Consider the following 21,906-nt stretch of genomic DNA (forward strand, 5'->3'; position numbering starts at 1 on the left):
AAGAAGTAGAAAACTGTTTAACACACAAGTGGGAAGGATTAGCATCATGAAGAAGAATGCCATGGTGGGACCACCACATACTTTAAGTGAAGCAGGTCCCCGGCTGTGTCTTCATGGGATGAGATCCTTGTCAGAGCAGGCTGTACTTCGTTACCTCAGCATTTAGAAAGCATTGAGAACAAGTGAGACTGAGAAGCGGAGAATGGGGGGCAGTGTCAATGATTGGGATTCAGAGAGAGAGCAAGAGTGACACACACACACACACAGAGAGAGAGAGAGAGAGAGGGAGGGAGGGAGGGAGAGAGAGAGAGAGAAACACCCATCCCAAACTTCTCATAGAATTTTTTTCCTAGTGTGACATTAAGCCAGCTTTTTCCTCAGAAGTAGGAGTAGACCGACCTGGTTTTCCTGTTTCGGCCCTGAAAGTTCATATCTGGGAAACCTCCAACTATCAGCCATTTTATGATAATTGCTACCTTCTCAGTGACTTTTTGACTAAAATGCCTGACTTAAGAAGAGGAATTATTCAACTCACAGTTTCAAAGGGTCTAGTCTATGGTTGCTTGTCCCCCATGCCAGGATAGAAAGGGCATCATGGTAAGTAGGGGAGGGGTGTACTTAAGACTGCTTCCTGGCAGACAAGAGGCAGGAGAGGAAATACAACAAGGGACCATGCTGACATGTAGCACCCAAAAGACCACCAACCTCCTCCAACTAGGCCCATCTCCTCCTCTTCTTGACCTCCTCAAGATGCTGTCAGATAAACCTACCAAGAGATGAATCCATTCACTACTTCAGAGCCCTCGGAATCTAATAGCCTCTGGAGACGCCATTGCAGACAAAACTTACCCTAATGTCTGAGTCATTCCTTAATCCAATCAAGTGTATCATCATAAGTGAAGATCACAGTACCATAACAGAAACCAGAGAGAGGGAGAGTTCAGACGCCAAAATAGACACAACTTCCTGCTTGAAAGTAAAGTTTTTTAGAACGGTGTGCACAATTTGCAGTCTCTGAAATATACATAGGCCACTCCACAAAAATGGATGGAAATTGGAGAATAGTGGATTTCCACTTACCTGATTTAGTTTGAAAGAAAAAGGAAACCTGGGGTGTGCATCCATACTTTGGCAAGCTGCTTAGCCGTCAAGCCCTCCCCCCAACAGCTTGTCACACACACCCTTGCTTATATTGACACTGACTGTCATGACACCGAGTTCCTCAAGCCCTTCATGACACAATTTAGAAGCAAAAGGAAAGTTTTTGCTTCCATCTAAATGTACTTGCTTATAATGATGACCATTTATTTACTCATTGATTAATGAGTTGCCTCAATCATTCAATGAAAGACATGGATTGCACTCTGTTAGCTGCTTACCACTCATGCAGAGGTGGGTTGCAAGCAATATCTTGCTGCAGAGTAAAGCATTATTTTGTCAGCAGTGCAGATACTGAAAACATTTTTTGTCCTCGAATCAGCTCGTGGTTTGTCAGAAAACACAGACAGGGGTCAAAGGTGCACATTATTCCAGGTTATTCAAGACAGCTCATCTAAAAACTTTCCGTTGAGATGCTGTTCCCTGGCAAACTTTGTTTAAGGTATGCAGAAGGGATATGAAATGTGCGTAGGGCCGTGACTCTTCTAAGTCAAGTTTTGAGGGATGCTGTGTCCCAGTTGTTGAAATTCTTAGAGAAACTGGGGTCTCCGTGGGTTACTTTTCACTGGCTGCAAATCCATGACCTTCTGGTCAAAACATTGAGGCTGCATGTGTTTTGAAACTGAGAAAATTCAGGATTTTGAACATGGACTGCCCCAGTTTACTGCCTATTGTGGTGATGAAAGCAACCTGGGGAAGAAAGGGTATATTTCAGCTTACAGATGACTGTTCTTCATTGAGGAAATCCAAGGTAGGAGCCTGAAGTAGAAACCAAGGAGAACAATGCATACTGACTTCCTCTCCATAGCTTGCTGAGCTACCTTTGTTACACAACACTGGCCCACCTGCCTAGAGGTGGCATTGCCCTCTGTGGACTGGGCCCTCCAACATCAATTAACAATGAAGGAAATTTCCCACGGACATGCCCACAGGCCAAACTGATGGAGGCAATTCCTCAACTCAGGTTCCCTCTCTAAGTGACTCTAATTTGTATCAAGTTGTCAATAAAAACTAACCAATGCTGGGTAGTGGTGGGGCATGCCTTTAATCCCAACACTTAGGAGGCAGAGCCAGGCGGATCTCTGTGAGTTCGAGGCCAGCCTGGTCAACAAAGCGAGTTCTGGGAAAGGCGCAAAGCTACACAGTGAAACCTTGTCTCGAAAAACCAAAAAAAAAAAAAAACAAAAAAAAAAAAAAAAAAAACCCAAAAAAAAAAAAAACAAAAAAAAAAAAAAAAAAAAAAAAAAAAAAAACAACAAACATATACTGATACATGCACCACATGGCATGCATATATTAACCTGGGAAAACAATTGATTAATAATCCCATCCAGTATGCTTCACACTAAATGGTATATAGCCTATAAATACCATCGCATGACTTCAGGCCAAGTTCTTGTAATAAATGAAACTAGAGTTTTTATATTTTTTTTTCTAATTTTTGAATTATTGGTATAAACTAGATAAGACAACGAACACAAATGTATCTGTAAAAGTTTATCATCTCATTTCCCTTCCACACATCCACAAACACACATTTATATGATTACCAAGATTAAAAGTGGTTTTAAGAAATGCCGAGTGAATGGCATGATGAAGGAACGCTTGTAAGTTTAGAGGAAGGAACGGGAGCTCACTCTTAGGTTGTCAGGGCCTCATTGAGTAGATGAATTGAGGAGCATCCCGTAGGTCAGTGTAGCAATAGGAAGAATACAGCCAGGTGCCACACGCCGACTGGTCAGAGTCACTTGACGGCGGCTGATCACAACTTCCCACTATCAAAGTGTCTCCTTGGGAAAGCAATCAAAATTGCTATTTAACTTTAGCAATATTAATGTATAATATTAGCTACTATTTTCTGAGTTTCCATTCATAAAATGGAAACATAGATATGACAGTTTTTTTCTTTGCTGATGGTGCATATGTTATGAGGCTGTCTTTTTCACGGTGATCCAAAACGATTGATGGTAGTTTGGGGAGGGGTTGTTTGTTCAAGACGGGCTTTTCTGTGTAGCTCTGGCTGTCCTGGAACTCACTCTGTAGCCCAGGCTGGCCTCAAACTCAGAGATCCACCGGCCTCTGCCACCTGAGTGCTGGGATTAAAGGCATGCGCCGCCGCCGCCGCCGCCGCCGCCGCCGCCGCCGCCGCCACCACCACCACCTCCTGCTATTTTATGGTAATTTTTAAGGATAATATGGCAGTACTTAGGGCTATGGTTCTCAACACTGAATGAACATTGGGAACATGAACCAGTGTTAGAATGGGGGTGTGTATGAGAATATCCTTGGACTTGGTTCATATCCCCAGCTATTCTGAAGTGTTTGATTGGAGGTTCAATATGGGCATAGAGATATTAAGATTTAGATGAATCTAATGCTTAAATAAAAAATCCACTGGTTTTAAGTAGCTAATGTTTCCGGATTTAAATTTTAAAAGGGTAGGTGAAATTCTGTATTGTATATTTTCTTACAATTAGAAAGAATACAAAAAGTGTGAAATTAAAATATAATTACATATTAACTAAAGAGTTTTTTTTTCAATGAAAGATAATCCATATTCCTCTTTGTATTCATTTGGTTAGGAAAGCACACTTTGGCCAAGCACTGTGGTACGATCCATGCACACACACATTTTATTAAAACTGAGAGACTGCGCTCCTCCTATATAACTTCTATATTTGGCATTGGGTCAAAGCTGTAAAAACGGAAGTAATTCTTCAGCCTGCCCCATTCCCACCTGGAGAGCCTGTAAGCACAAATGTGCCGCTTACACCCTGGCGGGTAGCTTTGTGGAAACCAGAGATGTCAGGAATCAGGAGTCACACAGCCCAGTGGTGCTGAAGCCCTGACGGGGATAGGACTTTGATTCAAGGCTGTTTCCATGCTGTGCCCTTTACTTGCCTCCATAGGCCTTACAGGAATGGAAACTGGCTGGAGATGGGGAGAGGGATGGAAAACGAGACCAAAGAGAAAGTTAAACTTTTGGAACTTGGAGGAGTACAAGCTATAACACAAAGAGAAGAGCAATGGCTTTCCTGTGTGCCAGAGGGGCTATCTATTTGATAGATTCTTTCTCATGTGCCGTTCCTGTCCAGATGTGGACTAGCAGGTATCAAGTCACAAGAATGACTGTGAAATCCCTTCTAGAGTTCAAAGAAAAACAATCGTGCTTCAGGAGTCAGCGTTCATTCTGACTGCAGATGTTTGATGTGTTTCCCATTGCCGTGTATCTGTGTATCTTCAGAAACCGATAAGGATGCAGGAAACTTTGGAAGCAAGGTGCAATTTCCTTGCGATAGGAGACAGATATCTTTTCATAGACAGGTCGACTGCATATTTGTGGCTTTCATTAGTGTTGCTAAGTCATGATGGAATGATACCAGATGGCAACCGAGACATATGGCCCACATTTGAGCTTCATTTCTGTATGGTTCCAGCTGACCAAATTCAGCAGGGAGGCTTTTAAAAAACATTAAATGTATCAGAGTTCCTCCACACGTCGACCCATTTAGTTTAATCTTAGCTACAACTATGATGAGCACTCAGAATAAAAAGGAAGTCTGCCTGAGACACTGTCACGATGCTGTACTGCATGGATGGAAATGTCATATAGCAAGTATGTTGTTGCTCATCAGTCACTTAACTCAAACATTAAAGGTCCCCCATAAAAACTTGGAAGCTTGAGGAGTTGATTAATTGGTTCCTTAATTTGTCTTTGATGTCCCAAGCTGTTGCTTTTCCTTGGAAGAATACCCTGATTGTCACAATTTTGTCAACTACAAATCCTTCTCATGGAGATTAGGGACACGTGGAAGAAGCTGTTAAATTGCTTATGGCTAATAAGCCAATGAGACTGAATACCAGTTTCTTCCTCCAAAATATTTGGATTGAAATCTTTTTTTTTCTACAATGCAGTGCAATCTAGTATAAAAACAAAGAGGTGGCCTCCTGGTTTACTAAGCATGAAAGGGGTTCTTGGGGGTCTGAGAAGGAGCTCTGGCCTTGGAGCTTAAGTATTTGGTTCTGTGCCGTGCATTATAACTACATCCCTCACCTTTACAGCACTCCCCTCGCTGTCTTTGAAGTCAATCATCTGAGAAACAGGGCAGTAACTCCAGGCGCACTCATTGTTAGGAGAGAAGCAATTTGTATGTTGAAAGCGTACAGAAGTTATTTTTACTTTCCATTAGTAAACTCCTTCAAGTTCAATTCTATTCTTTCCCTGGGCCAGAAATAACTAAATTCACAATAGGATGTGTTAAATTAGTAGCTGGGAGTACAATCTCAAAATAGTGATGTGTGCCCTTTCAGCTCAGAGAAGCAACCTCTGCTCAGGAGAGCGTCTTGTCTGGTCTTCTGGGAGAGAAATTGTGCTTTCAACATCAGTGTTAGCAGATGTGGTCTGAAATAGCCCATTCCAATAAAAATCTGACACTTGTAGCGTGGTTTCCTTAGTTAGTACCATGCAAGTCAGCTAGCCAGTGCCTCTGTTTATTGTGTTTCAATGTTAGCACCAGTTGAATCACTCTAAGCCTTTCAGTCTTGATTGTACGTCAAGGTGACTGGCAGAACATTCCTTCAAGACTTTAACTTAAAACTGTTTTTCCCACCAAAGACCATCTCTTTAGCTTTAAAAAAAAACCATCCAAACTCTGATCTCAGTGCTGTAGAGACTCTTGTTTGTACCCTACTCAAAATGATGGGTGGCAAAGGTAATTTCCTAGTCTTGACAAAGCCGCCATTATCATGAGCGTGGGATGCTCATGATATGGCATCATGATACATGGATATGACAGTATTCGTCAATACTTACAGGAAGGGTGCCCAGGCATGCACTGACATACTGTTGCTTTCTCCCACAGCAACACCCCTGAGTTCACTTAAGGCCCCTCGGGTGGACACGGCTCCTGTGGTCGCATCTCCCTATCAAAGGAGAGACTCAGACAGATACTGTGGCCTCTGTGCAGCCTGGTTTAATAATCCTCTGATGGCCCAGCAGCATTATGAAGGCAAGAAACACAAAAAGAACGCAGCACGGGTTGCCTTGCTAGAGCAGCTTGGAACGTCGCTGGATCTGGGGGAACTGAGAGGTAAGAGTAGCTAGCTTTAGCTTGACTTTTAAGACCATCTTTGTTTCACGGTACTTATTTCCATAATTTTATTGATGGCCTTGCAGAGCAAAGCTGCTGATCTATGAGCCATTTTCTTTTCTTTCTGCTTACTGTTAAGCCCCTTCTCTAGTGAATGCTTTTGAGGATGAGTAGTGTAAGAGAAGCTGAAGGTCAATAATGCTGTCTTATGTAAGCGTGTGTGCTATACATTCTGCCAAATGAAGCAATGATGTGCCCTGTGGCTCACGGCAGCCGCAGCTTACCTCCTGCCACTATGCCTCTCTAGGCTGCTGGAGTTCCTGTGAGTTTTCACTGAGGCTGTAGCGGAGGCTTGGAGAGTATAGAGTAGTGATGTGTGCTGCAGTGGGTATAGTAGTGGCCGTGACCAATTTATGGGACTCAGTGAGGTAATTTATCCTCAGTAATCATTTAAGCATTTTTGATCACATAAACATTTTGTTATCAGATTGATATTGGGAGTGTAGAAACAGAACAAAATTTCAAGCTACATATTATGTTACTCTTCCCTCAGAAAATGATGCCCTGAGCGGTCCTGTTGATCCTATGTCCTCAGCCTGGTATATTATATCTTAGATGTGGTTTTATGAACTGACCAGGAGACCATTGATAATAACACTTGTAAGTTCTAGAATGCAAAAATTTACAAAACAGTTTTGAGAAGGCCACCTGGGTTTCTACTGGGTTCTGCAAGAAGAACTTATGCTTTCAATCCTCCAGTCTGGTGTTGGACCCTGAAGAGGGATGCTTCTGACAGTTAATAACCTTAGGTGATTCTTAATCATGAAAGTGCGATCAATGGTCATGCGGTGAGAAGTTCATTGAGAAAGACTTTGCTTAGTGAGAAAGACTTTGCCAAGGAAAAAAATTTGAGTTGGAGCTAGATGTGTGAGCAGTCAAGAAGGCTATGTGAGCAAAATCATGCACTTGCCAAGAGGCAGGACACATAAGCTGGAAACAGGTTTCTAATGCATGGTTTTGGAAGATTCCTAGCTGACAGCATGGGTCTGAGTTTCAGGGCCCAGGATGCAACTGCGAAGCTGTTTCTTCCTTAATGTTTGAACAGTGTCTAAGAACAAATGTCCAAGTGCTTTGCTCAATTTCTTGTGTGGTTTTTTAGTTTCAGAACATCACAGCATCCTTACTATTTTAGCACATCAGCTAACTTCGCACTGTAGAAGGTCTTGAGTCACTGGCATGGCTGTTCTTTGTTGGGGGGATTTCTGGTGGTAAAAAGTCTTTATCTTGTATGCAGAGGACAAGTCTTTCTATAGCCAAGGGCCACCTCACAAAGTTGCTATTAATGGCAGAAAACAAGTCAGCTCTGTGGCTTCCTTCATGGCAGGGCACTGGAAGAGAAAAATGAGAATTTATTTATTGTCTGTGCCAGATACTATGACATGAAGAAGAATTATTCTTCCAGCACATTCTTCTTGTCTAGTTTGAATTATCTGCACTGCATCTTTTATGTGCAAGCACATCTTAATGGCTTGGGCGTCAGATTCTCTCACACTAGAGTGGCTTGTCTTTGATATGAAGACAAAAGGATGCTCTTTGTCTTGGTACCTCTACTTAGTTGTGACTTAGTAGCACAAGGAACACTTTCCTTGGATCCACCTTTTCACTCACACCAGCTGATGCTTTGATATATATTTATGCAAATGTTCGATACTACAGACTGTTGAGGAATAAAGCAACCTTGGGAAATCGGCATGTTTTAAAAGATTCACGTGTACATACTATTTCCTGACATAACCCTAAAGCATGATAAACTAATAAGGCAAAAGTGCTTTCTAAGAACAGGCATATCATAACTTAAAAAAAATAGCACCAGGAAGATGGAGGATGATGGCAGTGTTGCTTTGGGCTAGCCTTTTCCTCTCTCACAGCACGCTCATGGTTTTCAATACTATATATTAGTTATTGCTTACCATGGTATTCCCTTTTTCTTTTAACTATTTCTCCCTATTCTCCACACAGATTGTTAGCAGCTTGAAATCTGATTCTTTTGTTAGTTTTTCTTGTTGATATGACAATTCAGAGCATCTAGAATAGTGAAAGACATGTAACAGTTACTCAATAATTGCTGAACGAATAACAAGAAAAGGCCAAACAAAACAAAAAGCAAACCCCAAAACCTGGCCCACAGTTATGCATGCCTCATTTCTACAATGTTCCTGATTGAATAATTTTCATAAGACATTCTTTACAATATTTCCAATATAAAAAATGATGTATATTTTATATACACTTAAATGAATACTCTTACACTTTTATGAGTTTTGACAATGCCAAGTACTGATATAATTTGTACTCCTGTGATCATATGTGACTTTTTTTATATCATGAGATGAGACATTTCTGTGGATGTTCCTGATCAGCCCCAGTCCTCTGACTCTCACATGCACCCCACACATGAACATGAACATGCACACACTCCTCCACAATCATTGTTTATACCTGTGACCAAGATACTCTGGACGTCTACAAGCTTCATAGTTTTAGCTATCATGTTTCATATTATGATGGATCTCAAATTAACTTTTTGTTTAGTTTGAGGTAGGGTGTTGAAATTCATGTTGTTTCCATTCCTTTCACAGCAATTACAAAAATTTTGTTGAATATTTCATTTCCATTCCTGAATTGCCTTGAATTATTGAAAATCTGTTGTTTATGGAGCTGAAGAGATGGCTTTGCCGTTTAAGAGCACTCAGTGATCTTGCAGAGGACCTGGGTTTGGTTCCAGCATTGACAGGGTAGCTCATAACCTCTGGAACTCCAGTTCCAAGGGTTCCAATGCCCTCTTCCAGCCTCTGAAAGTATTGTGCACAATAGTACTGGCAGAACACTTGGACATATAAATAAAAATAAATAAAGTCTTTTGTTAAAGAGGAACATCTGTTGTTTGTGTTTGCATTTATTTCTGGACAACTGTTGTCTTCAGGGATCCTCATGGTCTGGCACACTGTACTGATTGTTTAGCATTGGAGAAATCCTGAACTTAGGGACTTCATGGTCTCCAGCTTGAAGGTAGTGTGACTATTCAAACTCCTTTGCACTCTGGATGATGACTTTCAAAATCAGCTTTTCAGTCTGTATGTAGGAAGCTATCTGGACTGTTGAGTGAGATTCAATTATGTGCAGATCAGTGTAAGGGAATTAAATTATTCAAAGCATAGAGTCATGGGATCTGTGAACACCTTCTCTACACTTGTGACTTTAAGGTCTGCCAATGATGCTTTAGAGCCAGGGCAAATGTTTTGTGCATCATTTGTTGAATTCATGTTGAGTATTTGGTGTTGTCTAACCCATTACAAAGTACATATATATTAATGTCATTTAATGTATTTGCTGATAATATTTAAAGACTTTTCTACATTGGCTTCAATCCCTGTGACTTACACATAATTTTATACCTATTATTTTCATATAATTTAATAATACAAATAGTGTGCACATTCTGCTGTGTTTGGGTTCATTGTTTGTCGTCACTGGAAACTGTAGAACCACATTGTTCTGGCTTTTGGTGGCCTCAAGTAACAGGTAAAATATTTGACAATTTCCTACAGACTAACAAAGCATTAGAAGTAGGCTTGGCCTAAATATTAATTAGTGTGTACAGTCAAATATCAACTCTGGTGTTATTTGTTCCAAGAAAACAAATGCTAGCTTCTCTACATCTGAATTGTGATTTAACAAGGAAAACTTGTCTCTCTTCCTGAACATGAATTCTACTATAAAAACATCTATCGGAGTATGGAATTATGAAATTTAATGGTTGGAATGTACCCTAGAGTTTTTCTTTATGGTTTAATTTCTTTGTGTTAGCATAAAACATCTATAGAAAGCACTTTCTTATTTAGAAATTGTGGCAACGTAAATTCTGAAACTATGACTACTTGCATATAGAATATTCATTTTATACATTTTAATAATTCCTTTAAAAGCTTCAGAATGAGACTAAGCCCAGGTTTATTTGTTGTTTTAGAGGACTCTAGATTCTTCTGCTGTAATTCTGTCTGCAGACACAGCTTTCAAGTGCATTTGAAAATTTAATAATGCTTCCAAGAATCAAAAGAGTAATAGCCCTGTAAGACACATTAAATATCATTGAATTATACATGCCCTTTCTTTTTACAGAGTGAGGCTCAGAGGTCTAGAGTTGTGAATGGGCTTTTCTCTTCTGAGTTGTTACTAGAGTCATAGGTCTAAACCTCTGATAGCAGATGCTCCCATCTCCATGACTCAGCACCTCCTGCTTGCAGGTGCACCCCTCTCTGTGACTCAGCACCTCCTGCATGCAGGTGCACCCATCTCTGTGACTCAGCACCTCCTGCTTGCAGGTGTACCACTCTTCATGACTCAGCACCTCCTGCTTGCAGGTGCACCCATCTCCATCTCTGTGACTCAGCACCATCTGCTTGCAGGTGTACCACTCTTCATGACTCAGCACCTCCTGCTTGCAGGTGCACCCATCTCTATCTCTGTGACTCAGCACCTCCTGCTTGCAGGTGCACCCATCTCCATCTCCATGACTCAGCACCTCCTGCTTGCAGGTGCATCCTTCTCCATGACTCAGCACTAGAACCATGAACAATTTACTCCTTGGTTTAGAAGGTTGAGGTTGAGTGACTTAGATATTCTTAAATACATTTTTAAACCTTGTTTAGACCTCAGTTATATAATAAGCATAATTAACTCAGTTTTCCAGAAATGAGTTCTTGACAAAATGTATGGTATACTTTTACTAAGTAAATTTTCCTATGGAGTTTATGACTCTATGTGAACTGGAATGAATATTGAAATGCAAAGAAAGCATATTCACTCTTAATGGAAATGAGGTCTTGAGAGGTACAGGTCTGTGAGGGGCTGTTGTATTCTACCTCTCTCTGTAATTGTAGCTACTGTCTGGATTGGCTGTAATGGGGATGGATTTCAAGGGGAGAAAGCAACTCAAGTAGGATTCCACATTGCAAAAATGGGATGTGAGTCAGGAGGAGCTGATTTACTTCTAAATAAGTAGAACATGGCAATGAGAGATTTTCATTTTTTGAAATTATTTCTGCTGTGAAGTAGTATAGTGACTTGACTACATATACTTTTGTTATGCTTAATCTTGGCTTGGCCTTTGCCAGAATCCCAGGAAGTGGGTGGCTTAGCATATTTAGATCTTGCTGCTTCTTTGCCTTTTGTTACTTCTTTGCCTTTAGTAGCTATGTTCAAGCATCTGGACAATAGATCTTCTCTAAGACCAAGGAAAGAAAGGATGCACTTAGGGAATGAATCATATTCAGGACAAGAAGGTAAATCAGACATTATCTAGAAGCTCAGTGGAGATGTTTATCTTCTTCCAAATTTACCATTGTCTTAGTCAGAGCTTCTATCAATGTGAAGAGACACCATGACCACATCAACTCTTGTAAAGAAAAGCATTTAATTGGGGCTGGCTTACAGTTCAGAGGTTCAGTCCATTATCATGGTGGGACATGGTGACGTGCAGGCAGACATGGGGCTGGAGAGGTAGCTGAGAGTTCTACATCTCCCATAGACAACAGGAAGTGGTCTGTCTCACTGGTTGTAGCTTGAGCACAAAAGACCTCAAAGCCCACCCCCAAAGTGACACACTTCCTCCAGCAAGATCATACCTAATCTAACAAGGCCACGCCTTCCATTAGTGTAGAATTTTGGATGTGGTTCTGAGTTGTGGTTTCTCCTGATACTGTCGCAGAATTGGGGGCCAGGTTGCTGTCAACTACAGCTAGGATGGGCTGGAGGATGGAAATAGTTCATTTGACCCTGGGAAACAGATGAGAAGTGGTGAGTCAGAGTCATTTGGGTTAGAAATCCAGTGGTAACTGCAGTACAACAGCAAGTTGAAGCTGAGGGGCAATGGAAATTGGTCTTTGATCATGGTGTTCAAATAGAGGTCATTGTTAAATATACATGACTATCTACTAAAGATAGAGTAACATTTAAATGTATAAAACTGAGTAAATGAAGAAAAGGTTCTCTCCTGTCATGACCAGCAGTGACAGGTCTTTTCTTGTCCCTTGAATCTCTCCCAGAGGTTTGAAGACTTTCACTGTGTGAATAAATCTAGTTGTATCCAAGTGGTGTGGGGACCAAAATTCCCCTTTCAAAGACCAGCAGAAAGCTTCAGCACACTTTACACCTATCACAGTGAGTCAGAGAAGATGGACAGCTAACTTCTGCAAGAAGAATTCCAGTGCTTTGGAGACCATGTAATCTGGTCATGGGTCACCTGTCCCCACGAGATTCACTAGGAATGGAAGATCTGATTAGGTGGCTGGGGATAACATTTCATAAGCAGGATCATGTTGTATGTTACTTCTATGATTCATCTCTGATGCACTGATATTCTCATCCATTCATTCCCCTGTTCATCCCTCTGGCATTTCCCGAGCTTCTATCACAGGCCAGGCACTAAGGCTGAAGATACTACAGTGAACCAGAGAAGACTGATTTACCATATGACAGGAAATAAACATGTTTAGCCTGTGATAAGTGCAAAAGGGGCAGTAGAATGGAAAGAGAATAATGCGACGGTGTGTGTGTGTGTGTGTGTGTGTGTGTGTGTGTGTGTGTGTGTGTGTTTCCTGTAACAGACTAGTGACATCCTCACAGAACTGCTGAAGTTCTTGAACTGGAACCTCAAGGCCAGAGAAACGGTGGGATGTGAGCCAATAGCTTGTCTCAAACAGAGAGCCCAGTTAGGTCACAGGGTCATCAGTGGAGAAAGAAAGAGACAAGCTCAAGTACATTTAGCATCAGGAAGACAAAGGCTGATGATGGTGGAAAGTGAGCTTGGGGACAAGCGTGGCCACATTTAGTATGTTTTCATAGGTCATGATAAAGGGTCTCATGGTAGGCGTGTGTGTGTGACGTGGCATGTGAATCCAATCACTGTACCTCCCCTCTACTTCAGGGACGAGCTCCTCTCTGTTCTGGGCTACTTGTTCATTCTGTCCAACAGTGGTTCTGCTCTTCACACCCCCATGATGCAATCCTTACCTGCTTCCTTTGTTCAAAGCTAGGTTGCCAAGAAGCAGGTTTTTAGGAGAGCCAACATTTCTATTAGAGATCTGACACTGGTCTGTGATTAACACAACTAAAGCAAAGACTCTGGAGTTCATGTAGTACTGAAAGGTAACACCAACTGGGGCTTAGATTTCTTTATTAGTGCTGACCATTGCTAGTGGGTCTGAGATCAGAGTTCCCTCAAAACTGAGCTCAGGAACATCATGGTGGAGCAGCAACAGTGTTAAGTAGGCATGCACTATTGCTGTTGGGGATGGTTTATTCCCGGGAAATTGGACCTGATAGTTATCTCATAGCTTTCATCCCAGAACGGGCGATTTGGGTGACTGACCCAAAAGTCTCATCTGGCTGAGTTAGGAGGAGAGCCAAATTGCTAAAGAAGTGAGACAAGAGCGTCAGTGGGCATAGAGTTGTGAAAGTTTGAGGCTTTGAGAGACAGTAACATCAAGCAAGCTTGGAAGGATGACTGAGCCGCACTCAGATCAGGTAACTGTGTACCAGGATGGGGCCACAGCAGAGGACCTGCACTGTAGAAGTCCGATGTGGGGCTTGTGGAATGGCGGAGGCTTACAGCTGTGTTTGACAGTGCTAGAAGCAGAGGCCAGAGCACAAAGGACTCAGACAACAGTGACAGGAGAATGTACCTATTTATATCTACAGAAAAATGAAGCCCCAGCTCAAGATTCTCAGCAGGAAATCACATGTTGATAGTTACGTCTTTGCAATGTGTCTACAGAAAGTAGCCTGAGGCTGTTACAAGGGAGAGAAATTACAGGCAGGGATAGATGTGAGAAGGTTTTTTAGCCTAATTAGAAATTCCAGTGAGAAATTACACCAATCTAAGCCACATGAAGAAAGTTTGGGGGTACTAAGGGTTAACAGTAAACAAATTAGAAAAACCTTGAATGTTTTCGTATCCAAAATTTTCCCCAAGATCCATGTGTTGGAGACTGTTCCCAACGTGATGCTACTGGGAAGTAGCAGAATTCAGTAAGTGGTGGAGCCTAGCAGGTGGTCTCTGGGTCACTGAAATGTGTCTTCAGTGGGTTGTTTCTTCCCCTTCCTCTTTCTTTTGCTTCCTAGTCATGACACAGTTTTACTCAGCCACTGTATGCTACTACATGGGTCCTTTGGGTCACTAACAAATCCAAAGCATTTCCTCTTGTAAGTAGATTAACTCAAGGTATTTGTTACAGTAATGGGAAGCTGACTGACATGGAAATCCAACAGGATTTGTTGGGTGAGATGGGTCATGATTTACTTTGATATTTTTCCATGGCTGAGGACATAACCCAGGGTCTTGATCATGGTAGCCAAGTCATAGGCAAGCAGTCAACCACTGACCTATACAGCCCTAGACCTAGGGTGCTGGTTCTCAACCTTTCTAGTGCTGTGATCCTTTAATATAATCCCTCATGTTGTGGTGGCCCCAATCGTAAATTTATTTTCATTGCTACTTCATAATTGTAATTTTGCTACTTTTATGAAATGTAAATAGCTGATATGCAGGATGGTCTTAGGTGACTCCTGTGAAAGGGTCAGTCAGGCCCAAATAGGGTTGAAGCCCATGGGTTGAGAAACACTGTCCTAGAGCCTTAATCTTCCCAGCCACACTGCTGCTCTCATGGTCTTCTGAAGCATGACTATCCCATACTGGGCCTCAGGGACTAGCAGTCTGGCTCCTTTTAGCCCAGCCTTGGTGTTGTGACAATGAAGGCCACATCTTCCCCTTTGTATTATCCAGTGTCTGGATCCATATATTGCTGATAGAAGTCCTACATGCTTGCCTTGCCCATGTTCTCTAAGAGAAAAACGATGATGCTCTACATCCTCCATTCCCCCACATAGTCAGAACCATGGCTCTCGAGTGGATAATTTAAAGGTTTCCAGCACCACATACTTGACAAAATTATTGTGTCAATGAAGGTACATTTTTATTATGTTTAATCAATTAAAACAAATACAACAGTTTCTCCCTTACACTAGTATTTTCAATCTGTGAAAGCCGCGTGTAGTTTAACTAGTTAAGCATCAGCAGAAAATAGGACCTTTAAGCAGATATGATAATTATAGAACACAATTCTAAATTGAATGGTAGAAGTGCTGAAGAAAATACTTAGCTTAGATTACACCTGGTTATTTTTGCGTTATTATTTTTAATGTGTTTTGACACCTTAGCTGCTGCATGTAGGCTTGCTCTGATCTTCAGAGCCCACATTCTGGGTTAGATAATTTAGCTATTTAAATGTCTCATATCCTGTCATAATTGTTGGTGGGAATGAGGTAGGAAAATATTATGATGTAAAAGAGATTATTTCATTCACTCACTCACTCACTCACTCATTTGTTCAAACTTACTAAGTCCCTACTATGGGAAAGAAGTTGTTCCTAAAGTTATAAGGGAATACTAAATTGTTTATTCCTCGTTTTTTAATCGGAAATGGTTTAAAGTGTAGAACAAAGGGGAAGAAAAACATGATGCCTTTATTGAAATAAAACACAAGATAAAGGGAGAAGAGTTTAAAAGCCCTTTAATCATAATGATTTTAGAATTTAAAAAAAGAGAGAACAATTACTCCCAACTTGAGATGTGTACCAAGAAATACGGACATCAGTGACAAGGGTGTGGAGAGCAGAGTTGAACATGAGTGAAGATATGGGAAGATGGGGGAGAGTAGAGCATCATTAAAAATTTAGACAGATTGGCTGTCTGGATGAAATCAGGCTGGAAAGACAGCTGAGAACCATGACAAACTGTTTTGTAGGCCAGGCAAAGCTGGACTCTGTCTGCCCACTACTGACATGCTCTAAGTCACTTGATTGGAGTCATTTATACATTAGTACTGCCTGGGAGCAGAGAGTTTGCTGGATTGGGGTGAAAGGACCCCAAAGGCAGGAAACCAAGATGAAGTGGATCTGTAAATCTGGTGAGGGCCTGAAGGGTACCGAGGTGGAGTAGCAGGAGAGAGGAGATGTGTTGCTCTGTGCACAACCTGTGTGCCCCACCCCAGCTACATGAAAATGAGCAGGAGCGTTGTATTCTCCAAGACTTGAACAAGAAAACTCTAGACCTTGGGAACTCTAACAGAAAAAAAAAAAAAAAAAAAAAACATAATGAGGAGTATGAGTAATAACCTAGATTTCTGTTAAACCTCAAATCCAACAAGAAATCTGCTTGATGAATATTCACAGTGGCCTGTTTACACCCTGTGAGCCAATGCCTTTCTCGTCTGGGGCAGGTTTTGACCATTATATTTTCTAATGATCCTAATAAATGAATTGCTGTCTAAAAAAGCGTGGTTATGTCTTCATCTTCATTGGCTAGATCCCTGAAAAAGATGAGTGTGAATTTTAAGATGGAATCAGTTTTGCACATCTGCTACCATGTATGTGCTGTACACACACTAATCAAACAGGACCTGGAAACTGCTAGATCCTTAATTTCAGACATGGCTGTTGCATTGGAAACAGCCATGAACTGCTCTGAAAACCATCATCTTTACTCTGAGATATTGACTAAGAAAAAGCAAAAAGCAAAAATAACCCCCCATGTGCCCCCACCCAAGTGGCTTCTGTTAGGGGTCACCTGGGGCTACGTGGAGGAAGCTGAAAATATGATGTAAGACTATTGTTTTTGTACCAGAGCTCCAAGGCCTTTACTGGTGCTGCCCGAGGTCCCCACTGTTTGTTTTAAGGTTAGGAGCTAGGCTGGCATTTCGCAGAAGCTCAGTATAATATTTTCCCAAGGTTATGGGAAGATATATCTACCATGTTGGCTTTTAAGTTGTGGCTGGTAGTGGCACAATTTTTTTGACAAAATAAGAGACACGGCAATATTAAAACCAAGATAAACCTATCCTTTAACAAATGAGAAACTATTTGTTTATAAAATTATAACTTTATGTTAATACAAAAGAGTAATCTTAAGTATCTTTCATGTTAAATTTTCTGCAGGTGAACTTGTAGATGAGATTCAATAGCACTAATTGTGGTGTAAGATAAAGCATAAGATTTGCTTGAAGTACCACATATCCATTGAGATGCTTGTTGACTATGTTATTTTGGCTAATGTTTAATGAGCACTTACCATGTGATAGACACCATGACAAACTCCAGAACATAAAGATGACATTGTTTTAGATTGTAATGAAGACATTCGTCCTCTCTCAACAATTCCACAATACTGTGGCTTCTGTGACAAGTGAAATTGTGTGATAAGTGCTCTTAAAACTCACATCCCTGAAGATGGTGCCCAAAGACCTCTAGTATGTTTGCTCACATCAAGGAACAGAGGCAAAAGGAAGGAGAGAAAAAAGAAAGAAAAGAAGAGAAAGAAAGACAGATAGACAGAAAGAAGGAAAGGAAGAAAGAGAAAGAGAGAATAAAATGTGTACTCAATTGATCATTTCACAATCTCCATCTATTTTGTCAAATCTATTCTGCTACTGGTAATTATCATTCCATGAAGTTTCCCCCTCAAAGCAGTGATTTTGTAGTTGAGGGAGAAGTATAGTGATAGATTTTTTTTTGGAACTTTTGTGTGGCTCTGTGCCCAGGACTAAAAATGCTGCCCCAAACACAGAGAAATCCAACACCATATTTTCTTTGTTATGAGTCACCTGAAAGAATGGTGTTCATTATTCATTCACCACTTGCTTTTTAAGTGGCTGTTGTGCTGTTGACCCTGCTCAGCTATGAGGATGTGCTAGTGTTCTAGACATGGTCCTTGAGCTCAATCAACTTCTAAGCAGCCAATGTACATATGTTAATATGATTTAAATAATGTTTCGGAACCCCTATGACTTGTATGTGTAAGAAATGGAAAACCTTCTCCAGGGAGCCTAGAAAATCTGGTTCAACTTTAATATTTGCAGTAGAACCACTAGATTTTTCTCTAGAAATGTGAAAACTTCTGGTGTCGTGACAATAGAAATGATATTTGCCACAACAGATCTTTGTTTGGAAGGTGACTGCGATGCTTACATTATCTAAGTGAATCTGTAGACCTAAATGATGAACAGAGATTTACAGTAACTCAGATTTGGAGTTTATTTTTATAAATGATGACAAATAATGATAATTTACTGAAATAGCTAATGAGCCAGTGAGGAGGTAGCACAGTCCTTTACAGACCCCAGCTGGCAAGCTGCTCAGTGAGTTGGAATGAGTTGGTAAGCACTGAAGTTTTGTAAATAAGAATCTTCATTCCTTGTGCAGTTCTACACATTAGAAAGGCATTTCTCTCCTGTGAGGCTTTGATTTCACAAAGTGATGGTGAATGAATGACGTGGAATGTGGTACACTCACAACCTGGCCTGGGTTTCAGTCCTATGTCTGAGACCAAGCATTAGTAACAGTCAGAGGATACAGTTCGCCTCTCTGGGCCTTGGTTTCATGTCTGTAATGAAAGCATTGAGGACTTGATCAGCCGGAATCACATTCCAGCATTTTTCCCACTGAGGTTGGTCTAGATAATTCATTCTGAGTTCATGTACTTGGTAACTGCCCTTCCAAAATAGGATTTTGACTCTTAGGGCTTCATTTTAATAAATTGACTCTACCTTAGGCCCATGAAATAGATTTTATTTGTCTTCTCTCTATGGTTTCTACCAATCCAGGGGCAACCTAAGCATGGGAACATGGACAATGACCTCATACTACTATGTGTCTCGAGTCTGTGCAAACTGTATCTCAACATGTAGCCCCATACAAGCCAACATGCAAGCAATGCTTTACTATGCCCCACCCCCCAGGTCTTCCTTCAATCCTTACAAGTCAGCACACACACACTCCCTCCCTCTTGCCTTTCTATTTTGCTCCTCTCCTTCAGTGTTAGGCACACATTCTACACCTTATCTGTCTTTAGGTCCCAGGTGTAAACATTCTTCAGTAAGGCTGATAGTCAATGGCCTTTGCAGCCCCTGCCCATGTACATGTACCCGTGTGCAAATATTGGTTACATAATATTCCTGTCTCTCATTTTCTTTGAGTATGGTCACCATGTGAGTGGAGTTCACTGTTGTTGTTGCTCAATCATGGGATCATGTCTACTAATAGTGGAAGAATGTCTACCAAGTGCACCCTCTCACTGACAGTGTCTGCAGACTTTGGACAAAGTAAAAGATCATCTACTTGAAGGCAATAAAGAGTAATCCCAAAGCAGGCAGAACTGGAGGAAAATGAACAATTGAGAAGCAATGTTGAGTATTTCATAATTTCTATGCTTTTTTTTCCCTCTCAAGATTAATCCATTAGCACCAAGCAGTCAGCCTGAAACTCTGATAAGAACCGAGAGGTGCTAGCTGCATCAGGCAGTCTATTATTCATTAAGATAAAAGCTGAATTGCTATTTAAAAAATGAAAAGAAAAATAAGAAAAAGAAAGAAAACCCAAGAGGAATAATTGGTATAAAGAGATCTGCAAGACACACAGCATTGAAATGTGAAAGGAAAATTCATGATGGAAAAAACTCAAGATTCAGAGGGGAACCCCCAATTTATTATATGTCCTCTCTCTGTACTTGACCCCGACAATTGAATGACATGTTAAAAGGCCATCATCAAGCAGGCCAGCTAAGCCTCATTGTACTGAGCAGAAATTTCAGCTACTGTCTCTTCCTCATACCCTCCACCCTCATCACAGTACAGAGAGATAAAGTTTGGGTTCATCTAAGTTCACTGCCTGCTTTAAAAGAAATACTCCAGAGGAATATATAGAAGCAGAGGTTACACAATGTTTTATTCACTATACCCAGATATAATTCTAAATTAATAAAAATGACCAAAAAGAAAATTGAAAATGTGATTAGTACTCAAGAGAAAGGAGACAAATATTGAGATGGTCTAGAAAAGTAGCTAAATTTGCGTATACTCAAGGTTATATAAAATAAAACGTGCTTGTGAGTTAGAAAATACAATATTAATCAGGAAAGCTGGGAGTGTTGCTCAATGGTAGAATGCTTATAACCTTAAGCTTAGAGTTCAGTTCAAAGACCCAAATACAGAGAGAGAGAGAGAGAGAGAGAGAGAGAGAGAGAGAGAGAGAGATCATGATGAACGGGTGTGTATTGTTGACAGGAGCACAGCCATGTCAAGGACCCCAGTGGGTCAGACATGAGCGGGGTGGAGATGGTAAGGCCTTTCCCTGGTCTGAGTACTAATGCCGACAATGTTTTTAGGAAGTGTCCACCACCACCACCTCCTCCTGGATGGCTAGAGCTGCTCCTCTGCAGGAACCACGTTACAGAGTTTAGCTGGCATGCCTCTTCCTTCAACTGTGTGTAAGAACTGTGTGGAGAGCCTACCCAATCTCAGCTATTCTTCATGTGGGTCTGTCTTGTGGTGCTATATTGTGTACCCTAATAAACTTTGCCTGAAGATCAGAGGACAGAACAAGCCACTAGATTAAACATAGTGGCCAGGCAGTGGTGGTACACACCTTTAATCCTAACACTTGGGAGGTAGAGATCTATCTGTGAGTTCCTGTAGACCCTGGACTACATGAGATTGATTCAGTCTGGGAGAGAAACAGAGCCAGGCAGTGGTGGCACACACCTTTAATCCCAGCACTTGAGATCTCATGCCTTTGCTTGGGAAGTACACAAGCCTTTAATCCCAGCACTAAAAGGGTTGAGACAAGAAGTGATATGGGTGGGCAGAGAAAAGTATATAAGGTGTGAGGAGACAAGAACTAAAGGAGAGAGTTCTGTGAGATTTTTATATGTAGTAAAATACCAGAATATGCTATGTGCAGAAAGAGAATTTTACCAATATCAGATTTCTTTTTCTTTTCTTTTTTTTTTTTTTTTTTTTTTTTTTTTGTAATGACCTTGGCTAGAACCTTCAGTACTATATTAAAGAGAACTGGCAAGAATAATATTTTCTTTCTGGACCTTAGGGGGAAATCTCTGGTGTACCCATTAATTTTAACTGTACAGCTTTTATCTCTTTGTAGTTTGTTGAATGTTAGAGCATGAAAGATTTTGGAGGCTTTTTCATATTCCTTTCCTTCTCTCAGTCATGTGTTTTTTTTTTTTTCTTTTCATAGTTCATTTGTTACAGAAATTATGTTAATTAATTATATATGTTAAATCAAATGTGCATTCTTTTTTCATAATTTGATTTAATTTTACATATCAGCCATGGATTCCCCTGTCCTCCCTCTTCCCGCCCCCCTCCCCAACCCACCCCCATTCCCATCTCCTCCAGGCAAGGACTCCCTTGGGATTCAGCACAACCTGGTAGATTCAGTCCAGGAAGGTCCAGTCCCCTCCTCCCAGGCTAAGCAATGTGTCTCTGCATAGGCCCCAGGTTCCAAACAGCCAGCTCATGCACTAAGGACAGGTCCTGGTCCCACTGCCTGGGTGCCTCCCAAACAGTTCAAGCTAATCAACTGTCTCACTTATCCAGAGGGCCTGATCCAGTTGGGGGCTCCTCAGCTATTGGTTCATAGTTCATGTGTTTCCACTAGTTTGGCTATTTGTCCCTGTGCTTTTTTCCAATCTTGGTCTCAACAATTCTCACTCATACAATCCCTCTTCTTTCTCGCCAATTGGATTCCT

At 41.1% G+C, this 21,906-nt stretch overlaps 1 protein-coding gene across 3 annotated transcripts in view; it reads left to right on the plus strand.

The window, feature by feature from the left end:
• The window catches only part of Zmat4 (zinc finger matrin-type 4), a 396,765-nt gene that overhangs the window by 260,703 nt on the left and 114,156 nt on the right, over window positions 1-21,906 (plus strand). For all 3 annotated transcript variants that reach the window (XM_028887786.2, XM_028887784.2, XM_028887787.2), the window contains one exon: window positions 6,021-6,248. In XM_028887786.2, the coding sequence (XP_028743619.1) occupies window positions 6,021-6,248 (228 nt within the window). The remainder of the gene's footprint in view (window positions 1-6,020; window positions 6,249-21,906) is intronic.

The sequence above is a fragment of the Peromyscus leucopus genome, chromosome 17 (genome assembly GCF_004664715.2).
Source record: "Peromyscus leucopus breed LL Stock chromosome 17, UCI_PerLeu_2.1, whole genome shotgun sequence".
Taxonomy (NCBI): domain Eukaryota; kingdom Metazoa; phylum Chordata; class Mammalia; order Rodentia; family Cricetidae; genus Peromyscus; species Peromyscus leucopus.